This window comes from Salvia splendens, chromosome 1, assembly GCF_004379255.2.
Source record: "Salvia splendens isolate huo1 chromosome 1, SspV2, whole genome shotgun sequence".
Lineage (NCBI taxonomy): Eukaryota > Viridiplantae > Streptophyta > Magnoliopsida > Lamiales > Lamiaceae > Salvia > Salvia splendens.
The window spans coordinates 41,199,158-41,209,697 of record NC_056032.1 but is presented as its reverse complement, the minus strand read 5'-3'; the positions used below and the strand labels follow the sequence as shown (position 1 = coordinate 41,209,697).

The window sequence follows — 10,540 nt, the reverse complement described above, 5'->3', positions numbered from 1 at the left end:
CGATCTACCTAACTTCACATATATATTAGACAAGTGTAAAATCAAATGCATTTTGATATCAATACTTACCTTGTGATGGTGTTAGGCTTAGGCTCAATTATAGCAATAACTATGGCATCTAAGATTATGTGAATATACTTGTTATGTGTAGTTTGAGTTTAAAGGAGTAGTACTAATTTTAGTTCTGTTGTATGCCTCTTTGCCTCTATCTTGTATTACCATTTCCTCAAATACATTTGTCCCTGTTGGGAAGAGACCAAACTACCAAAACCTGTGGAAGCACAAACGGTGTTCTTTCTCTCCCAATAACACAAGTTGATAATTATTTCTAACACAATGTGACACGATAATATCAAAGACAAACAATCAGCAGAAATATAAACCGAGACAATGATTTTTACGTGGAAAACCCTTTCGAAGCAAAAGGGAAAAACCACGGGACTTGAGAGTCCACTCAAAAACTCCACTATAATATGTTTTTGCTACAAGATCAAATATCCAACCTCTACAACAAGTATAAACTCCAACTAGGTTGATAAAACAATCTTAAGCAAAATACCCAAAATAAGATGAGAAAATCACCAAAACAGGGGCTGACTTCGACACAAGAAAATCTGACCTTACTGTTCACGGATCAACAATCCCACCGTACAATATCAAAATCTTTAAGTCGACTACCCACTGTCCGAATTTCAGCTCAATCAGACCACGGATGAATACCCGATCGAAGCCTCGAACAGAACTGCACCAAGTTGAAAATCTGCACTCACCTTTCACTAAATGGAGTTACGTTGCCACTCAATCTCTCAATTCTGACTCTGAATTGATGATATAGCAGCTGACTCAATATTGACGAGGCGGAGAAAAAGGATCCAGAAGAAAGTAGTGACTTGACTGACATGGATCCCGTCCCTCTAGGTCATTTGCCAGATCCTGTTCAGGATCACGTGCAAGATGACATTATTGATGACCAGCAAGGTATAGATGATGTTGATGCTCCTATGGATGATGATGAGAATGATCAACACCAAGCACCTATAGCTCCACCAACAGTTCTAAGGGTTGACAAAGAGGGTGAGAGTCAGTTGCTGTATCATCAATTCAGAGTCAGAATTGAGAGATTGAGTGGCAACGTAACTCCATTTTGTGAAAGGTGAGTGCAGATTTTCAGCTTGGTGCAGTTCTGTTCGAGGCTTCGATCGGGTATTCATCCGTGGTCTGATTGAGCTGAAATTCGGACAGTGGGTAGTCGACTTGAAGATCTTGATATTGTACGGTGGGATTGTTGATCCGTGAACAGTAAGGTCAGGTTTTCTGGTGTCAAATTCAGCCCTGTTTTGGTGATTTTCTCATCTTGTTTTGGGTATTTTGCTTAAGATTGTTTTATCAACCTAGTTGGAGTTTATATTTGTTGTAGAGGTTGGATATTTGATCTTGTAGCAAAAACATATTATAGTGGAGCTTTTGAGTGGACTCTCAAGTCCCGTGGTTTTTCCCTTTTGCTTCGAAAGGGTTTTCCACGTAAAAATCGTTGTCTCAGTTTATATTTATGCTGATTATTTGTCTTTGATATTATCGTGCCATATTGTGTTAGAAATAATTATCGACTTGTGTTATTGGGAGAAAAAGAACACCGTTTGTGCTTCCGCAGGTTTTGGTAGTTTGGTTTCTTCCCAACAGCGACGGTCCATGCCACCTGCTGCCGGGGCATCCCAGCTAAGGTCCTCGATTTGAAGAGCGTTTTGAGGAATTGGAAGAGGTTTAGACAAATGGAAACCAATAGTGTTCCTACAAATTCTACTCAACTTTATAGGGATTATACATAAAGCTTGTTCCAATTCATGGAACTAACACAAAAAAATTTCTTAAGCTAGTAGCTAGTGTTGAGGTCAAATTCAGATACTCAACTTCTGTATGTAGCTCGAATACTAAAAACAGTTCCTATTGATTTTAGGATTATTCTCGACTCATATTTCCTACTTAATTAAATACCATATATACGAGGATTGCTCTGCTGAGCGCTCAAAATGAGCGCCAGCATGAGCGACAGTTTCTTTAATAACTTTTTTTTTTCATTTTCTCTTTTGATTTTTAGTTTTAAATTAATTTAAATTCTTTTAACATTATGAAATTATTTTATATTTCTTCACAGATACTTATTCTCCAGCGATATTGAGTCAAAAAGTCATACACACAGTTTTTTTATCCCGTACAATTTCATCTGCTCAATTCACTTTTTCTATCAATAATTTCTCCAAATGAGATTCCATAACATTTTTTTTCCAAAATCGAATTTCACTACACATCTTATATTGTAATTTCTCACTTCTAATATATCCACAATCTCATATTTGCAGAGAAATGTAAATCACACACAGAGAAATTGAAATTCCCCAACGTTTTTCTCTCCAAACACAAATCTATGTGTAATATCAAATTCAAATTTGGGGATAATGATTTAAAAAATGGAGATTCAAAATTTGAGAACAAATCTGACAGCCATGTGCATTCTAAGTTGTCTGTAGTTGGTAATTGAAAGTAGTATCCCTGAAAGAAAATAAGAATTGAGCAAGAAAATTTAGGCACAAAATTGGAAGAAGGAATTGCAGACAGAGAAAAAAAAATAGAGAATTGATTGTAGAAGAAAAAAAGCGAGGGGAGGCGTTGATAATTAAGGAGGGAAGGCATAGAGAATTGTAGAAGAAAAAGAAGGGTAGCGTAGAGGAATCGAACATGAAAGCGAGAATTGACTAAATTATAAAATGAAAAAAACAGAAAAAAATAAAAAAAGTATTGAAGAGTGGCGCTCATGCTGTCGCTCATTTTGAGCGCCCAACAGATCATTGCTCCCATATATACTGTCTCTTTAGTATATTTAGTTCAAATTCAAAAATAGGATCAACATTTTCTTAATTCCGTGTCAAATTAAAGTGAAACAGGTTAATCCTAAAGACAGAATAATATTTTTATTCTAATTTTATAAAAATATTTTTAGTGTAAATATTTAAATATTTTTAGTGTAAATATTTAAATATTTTTCATCCTAGCTATTAAGTAAAATGTTGCATAGTAGTACTATATAATAGATGGTCAATAGTGGCGGATCCAGAAACTTTAGATTGGAGGTGCGATAAATAATTACACCAATTAGATATTTAATCTTTCATCATTTTTTTTGTATTATCTATAATTTATTTTTCAGTGAGCCAAATGATTATATATAAAAAAATTGATAATTTTTTTGTTTCTTAATTACTTGAATTTTTTTCTATATTTTTAAAATAGAGATTATTGTTACTTGAAATATTAATATTTAAGAAAGAGTTTTTAAAAATTTTAAATAAAACAAAATGTATCATATTTTCTATAAATAATCAAATATAAGTATAATTAAAAATCATAAAAATAAAGATTATATCCACTCTCATTTAATGAAAAGACAAATAATAAATTGTATATATTGGTTAGAAACATAAATAAATGATTACGCTTTGATAGGTGAGTATTTCACCACTAAGCTACTCCCAATTTTGGGGATATAATTGTATCCCATTGTACTTAATTGAATCCGCGACTGATGGTTGAATAGACATTTTCTGAAGGTAAAATCTAGATTAATCTATTATATTACTGATTATTTTAATCATCTATCTCTATTCCCCATACTGAAACAGGACAAGGTAAGAAAGTATTTAATTAATATATAAATTAATTTTCCAAATTTCAGGTAGTTTTCATGACTCTCCAACTCATGCCTCCTTCCTTCCTTATATATATTGTAATTGTAAAACACAAAACCAGTGGGAAATAAATCATGGATTACTCCAAAATCAATCCCAAACCGATTCTTGCAGTCCTCTCTTTAATGGTAGCAACCCTAATTCTTGTTTCTTCATGGGAGCCTTTAACTTACAAACGAAACTCATTTCTCTCAGAGAAGATGAATTCAACCTCTGAAAGAGACGAGTTGGAGGTAGCGTTAGAGAAGGCGTCTATGGCGAATAAGACGGTGATCATCGCCTTCATCAACGAAGCGTACGTGGAGCCGAACGACGACGAATATCCTTCCATGTTCGATCTCTTTCTCGAGGGTTTTTGGGTGGGAGAAGATACCCGGCGCCTCCTTAGCCATCTGGTGGTGGTCTCCATGGACACCACCGCCCACCAAAGGTGCCTCTTCCGCCGCCTCAACTGTTACATGATGGCGGCGGAAGGCGATGGTCTCGCCGGAGAGAAAGTCTACATGTCGGCTGGGTTTATAGAGATGATGTGGAGGCGGACCTCTTTTCTCCTCCAACTTCTAAACAGAGGATATAATTTCATCTTCACGGTATCTTCTTTTATTTTTATTTTTCCATTTTTAAATTTCATTACTTTGACAAATGAAAGAAAAATAAATATTATCAATATTTAATATGAAAAAGACGTCAAATATATCAAATCGTATGGCATACCATGTACCTAATGCATGCATCATTATTAAATTAGAAATGGTCATGCGGTGAAAGATTTGAAGAGTGTTTATATAAGTGCATGATTTTGTGAATATTGTACTAATTAAATTGGAATATTTTTAGTTTTAAATGTTGCACATGACATGGCTTCTTGGTAAGTCTAAAACAAATATGAGAGGAAAAGCATGATTAAGATTATAGAACGGAAAATATCATTTTTTTAATGTTTATATTGGAAAGTATACGTTGGGTTGGAAACTTGGAAATTGGAATCACTACTAGAAAATTGTTAACGTGTTTACATAGTCGTCGCTAACCTGCTGTGGACCACCCTAAAATAATTAGGAGTGGCCCATTTAATAGTATTAGATTGGACATATTAAATGAAGTAGCGTGATTAAACGTACTTTTACTTTTCAAATACTATATATGTTAAGCTACAAGAGTCAAGTTAACAATATTGAATTTTTATTTATAATAGTCAAATTTATACAAAGAACACTACACGTTTTTGTGATGAATAAAATTCATTTAAGATATTAGCCTTGAAAATATGATTGCTACGTGCTACAAAGGGTCGGACGAACTATTTAGAAAGAAAGGAAGTGTTTTGAAAAATCGTTGAAACACGAATATTTCAAAACACCAAAATTTATCTGGTAATTTGATAGTAAACATTTATAAACAAGCAGGACACAGACGTATTATGGCTAAGGAATCCATTCACAAGGCTGGTGATGAACGACACCGACGAATCCATGGACTTACAAATAAGCACAGATAGGTTCAACGGCGATGCATCCTCAACCAGAAACCTTGTCAACACAGGGTTTTACTTCGTCAAATCCAACAACAAAACGACGTCGTTGTTTCAGAGATGGTACGACATGAGGAAGAACTTGAGTGAGGTGAAAGAGCAAGACGCGCTGGAGATGCTAATAAGGCATGGCATCCTCACACGACTCGCCATCAAAACAAGTTTCCTCGACACCCTCTATTTCAGTGGGTTTTGCAGTGACAGCCGCGACGTCACATCCGTCGCCACTGTCCATGCCAACTGCTGCCGGAGCATCCGAGCAAAGGTCCTTGATTTGAAGGCCGTTTTGAGGGATTGGAAGAGGTTTAGACAAGTGGAAAGCAATGGTGTTCCTTCAAATACTACTAATAGCTTTAGATGGTCTACACATACATATTGTCACAATTCCTGGCACCAAGGAGCCTCTTAAGATTTTCTTTATTTTATTTTTCGAACTAAGGAAAACAGAAAAGGAGAATAGCATGGGGTGACATCTAGGTATGTATAATGTCCAATTAATACTACCTCTCCATCCCGCACGAAGCGAAACATATTTCTTCAATACGAGATTTTATATAGTGTTATTTTGTGAGACAATTAATGATGATCGGATGAAAATAACAAAATGAGACAATTAATGGAGACCAGAGAGAGTTTCTTTTTATACGGGTCAATGATCATAAGTTTGGTCATGAGAGCATCCACAACTGTGATTTTCGTGGCGACCTAGCCCTTAACAATTCACGGGCCCATACCTCTTTTAAACATTTTTTTTATTCTATCCCTTAATTAAGAGACAACACTCGTAATAATCAATAAAATTTCTTAACTATTCATGGGTCTATCACTATTTCATTCTTCTATTTGAAAATGCAATTAATAAAAAAAATATTTCACCAATTAAACTTCGTTAAAAAAATCCGAAAATTCCATAACAAATTCCTAAAAACTAAAATGTACATAATTTAAATCATAAAAAATAAAAATTATATAATTTAAATCTTAAAACTTGAAAATTACGTATATAATTAAAATCTTAAAACACTCAAACTACTTCTCCGAAGGCATTACCGGTAGGCCCAAAAATTACATAATTTTAGTTTATAAAAATGAGTATAATCAAACATAGGCTAAATGAAAATTTATTAATTACTACTAATATATAATAATAAAAAATTATTATTTTGTCACTACAATTGATGTAGTGGAATGGTATAAGTGAGACTGTGCGTACGTCTTAGATGAATGCCAGTCCCTCATCTATTATTTTCTGTGGTCTATGTTTGTCTTAATTTTTTAGCTTATCCAATAAAATAATTTAACAAAAAACTTTAAATTTCGGCGATACTCCCTTTTCATGAGATAGATTAGTGTTTTTTGTAACTTGAATTAACACATGTTTACTATGCCTATATAGCCTTTTTGTTTATTTGATTTGATTGACAAGACAGATATTATAATACTCTCGTAATACTCCCTCCGTCCCTCCCGAACTACTCGCACATTTCCTTTTCGGCACGGAGATTAAGGAATGAGTGTATAGCAAAGTCAATAATTGCGGCTGTAGGTGATAATTTTTACTAAAAATGGAAAGAGTGCAAATAACTTGGGACGCCAAGAAAGGAAATAAGTGCAAGTAGTCCGGGACGGAGAGAGTACAGTACAACAACCATTATTTGTTTACTATGCCTATATAGCCTTTTTGTTAATTTGATTTGATTGACAAGACAGATATTATAATACTCTCGTAATACAATACAACGGCCATTATTTATTACTCCCTCCGTCCCGCACTACTCGCACGTATTTCCTTTTTGGGCGTCCCAAGTTACTTGCACTCTTTCTATTTTTAGTAAAAATTTTCACTACAGCCGTCATTTTTGACTTTCCTATACACTCATTCCTTAATCTCCGTGCCGAAAAGGAAATGAGCGAGTAGCTCGGGACGGAGGGAGTACCATATTTAGACTAAAAGCTTATTTTTGGTCCTTATCATATTGCAATTTTATTATTTTGATCAAAAACATTATTTTTTTTTAAATTATTTGGTCCCTTACAAATAAAAACGGGTCACATTTGATCCGAATTTGACGAAACCGTTAAATATTAACGGTCAACGTGGATTTACCTGATTTTGACCCAATTAATCATTTTTAATTAATTCAAAAATGATAATAATTATTATAAATAAATAAACTTTTATATTATAAATAAAAATATAAAAACCCCCAGGATCTCCGCCGCCAAGCTCCGCCGTACCATCACCTCGATTTCGCGGCACCCTCATTTCTCCTCGGAGATGCCGGCTTCCGACTCCCGGTGTTCTGCCGCTGCTGCTCACCGACAAGTCGTCGTCTCGCCTCCTCTCCATCGACCACCTCCCCTTCGCCCTCGCCCTCGCTGTCGTCCAGGCGCCCTCCGCTACGGCTGCCTCCCCCGCCGCAGTTCCACCTCCTCCTCTCGAATCGTGGTTCCGGCAACACCGGAAGGCGTCGCCGTCGCTAATTTTGTCGGAGATGAAATAGATCGGATATACCCCCGATTGTGGCACCTGCAATTACCTATTTCCGACTCTTTCAAAAATCGGTCAATTTGGGGAAGCGGTGGAAGTGTTGAAAGGGATGGGGAGGGCGTGATGCGTCCCCGATTGCAACAGCTACTGGGGATTGATTGCTGAGTTGAGCGAGGCGAGGAAGGTGGACGCTGTGGCGGAGGTGGTGAGGGAGATGATGTAAGAAGGGGGTGAGGCTGAGGGATGAGACGGTGACGACGGAAGGTGAGGCTGAGGGATGATGGAAGGTGGACGCCGTGGCGGAGGGATGATGGAAGGTGAGGCAATGGGATGACGGAAGGTGAACCGAAGGTGATGGTATGGCGGAGCTTGGCGGCGGAGATGCTGGGGGGTGTTTATATTTTTATTTATAATATAAAAGTTTTTTTTATTTATAATAATTATTATCATTTTTGAATTAATTAAAAATGATTAATTGGGTCAAAATCGGGTAAATCCACGTTGACCGTTAATATTTAACGGTTCCGTCAAATTCAGACCAAATGTGACCCGTTTTTATTTGTGAGGGACCGAATAATTCAAAAGATAATGTTTATAATGTACTATATTCAGATCAAAATCATAAAATCGCAATATGTTAAGAACCAAAATGAGCCTTTAGTACTATATTTATAATGTATATATAAGAGCATCTATAATGGCGGGGAGCGGGCTGGCTAGCCGATTTTCGGCGCCCGCCGGTCCGCTCGCCGAACCATTGGAACCGGCGAGCGCCATTTCGGCGAAAAATCAGCTAGCGCTCGCCGATTCGCGAGCGCTCGCCGGTCCGCTCGCCGCCATTGCAGGCTCAGGACCGGCGAGCGAATTTAATTTTTTTTAAAATAAATTCGAAACACTATATATACGCGATTTGCACGTCATTTTCATTCACACCACTTGTTTTAACGAGTACTCTCTCTATCTTAATTTCTGTACAAGATCAATAACGCGAAATAGAGAACAACAACGAAGGTACTCCAGTGACGAGCGGGTCTCATACTCCCCCGGTACCCGTGGGAGGTGGATGAGGTCCGATGCCCGGGTACTACAACATGTACCCGTGGCAGCAGATGATGCCCGGGATGGCACCGGGGGGGAGTATGCCGGGGGGTTTACCGGCTATGCCGGGGTGGACACCCGAGATGCAGATGATGCCGGGGTGGGGTCCCGGGATGCAGATGATGCCGGGTGGGGTACCGGCGACGCAGGGGACGCCGGGGGGGGGGGGGAAAGTCTATCGCCCCAGTTTTAATTTTTCGACTGATTATTCGCACACATCGACCCCAACGGAGGCGCAGTTCACGCAATATGAGACTTTATCCTTAGAGGAGTTGGGGTTTGATCTTCTCGGTGTTCCGGAAACTCCCATTCAAACGGGGGGAGTAGGGCTGGGTCGGGGCCCCTGATGCAAAACAAATGTTGACACTTATTGTCTTAATTTTGAGTGGTTTTAGCATTCTTCCAAGCTTGCAAAGGTACAATATTTTCCATGTAGGATGTGAACCAATAAAGAAAATTGAGCAGATCTACAAGTCCTTTCCCACAGAGAGTGTAGAACAAAGAGGAGAAACCCATCCCACCACGCTCTCCAAGCTCTCCGTTTCAGCAGCTGGAAACTCACGGCAGATTCCCAAACAGAGCCACCATTCAGCCGGTGAGCAAAGGTGATTCCAGAACAGCAGCAGCGCGCCGCAAGGTTGGAGGCACGACGAAGCTGGCGAACCGCCGGCAGTGCTCGCCCAAAAGCCCGAACAGCATCAGCGAACCTCCAAGTTAGAAGTCCGACGAAGCTGGCAACCGGTTGCGATGAGCTGTGTGAAGACCCGGCCGGGTGATTTTGTGGAGTTAAAATTCCACCCGGCCGGGTGAGATCTTGTAAGCAGCGCGAGTCCAGGAAGGGTCGAATTTCAGTCACCCGGCCGGGTGATTTTGTAGTTGTAAAATTCAACCCGGCCGGGTAGTTCATTCTCAACTGCAATTGACAGTTTCTCGGCGGTTTGAAGAATTAAAAAGGGAGAAAAGACAGAGAGCAAAAGGGGGAGAGACGGATCTGGAGAGCATTTTTTCCATTGATCAAAATTGAGAAATTGAATTTAGTGGAGATTTGGAGGAAGACGTATCTGGATAGCAAGGCCATTCATCAATAATTGAGGGATTGAATTGGTGTAATTGGTAGGGACAATACGTGGAGTAATTTTGAAGACTTGGAGTATATAGTGAAAGGAAATTGACAGAAAAATAAAAGTACAAGTCAAAGCTGCTATTTTCTTCAAAGTTCCATGGTTAAAAGGGTTTTTCTTCCATTTTCTATTGCTCCTAGTTTGACTATGCTTGGCTAGAAACCTCATTGTTGCTCCAAACATGTAATTGGATAATTTGTTCATGTGATTTATGCTATATTCTTCTTTATCTTATGATCGTCTTTACCACAAGTTTAGTGTTTGAATCTATTACTTTTGGTGCACCAATCGTAGTAGATCTTTGTGCTTATTTGAATGTCTCTTAAACTTTGAATAAGTTGGATCATTGTGGTAATGAATTATCAGATTTGTTCAAATGATAATTTGGTAATGGATTTCATGAGCTTATAGTAATTGATCTTTGATTCTCGCGCATCCGTAGGATTCTTAGATTAATGAAGATTGGTTTATTGAATATGTGTTCAACTATTCTTAAACTATTGTATGTCGAGCATGTTTAGTGCTAGCATCGTGAATTGATATTAAAGTCCCGTACTTC

General features: G+C 38.0%; 1 protein-coding gene across 1 annotated transcript; it reads left to right on the top strand.

Annotated features, from left to right (window-relative positions):
* Positions 1 to 3,733: 3,733 nt before the first annotated feature.
* LOC121752066 (uncharacterized protein At1g28695-like) lies at positions 3,734 to 5,812 on the top strand. The gene is made up of 2 exons (XM_042146949.1): positions 3,734 to 4,330; positions 5,147 to 5,812. The coding sequence occupies exons 1-2, from the start codon at positions 3,815 to 3,817 to the stop codon at positions 5,678 to 5,680; spliced, it is 1,050 nt and encodes a 349-aa protein (XP_042002883.1). The 5' UTR covers positions 3,734 to 3,814; the 3' UTR covers positions 5,681 to 5,812.
* The last annotated feature ends 4,728 nt before the right edge of the window (positions 5,813 to 10,540 follow it).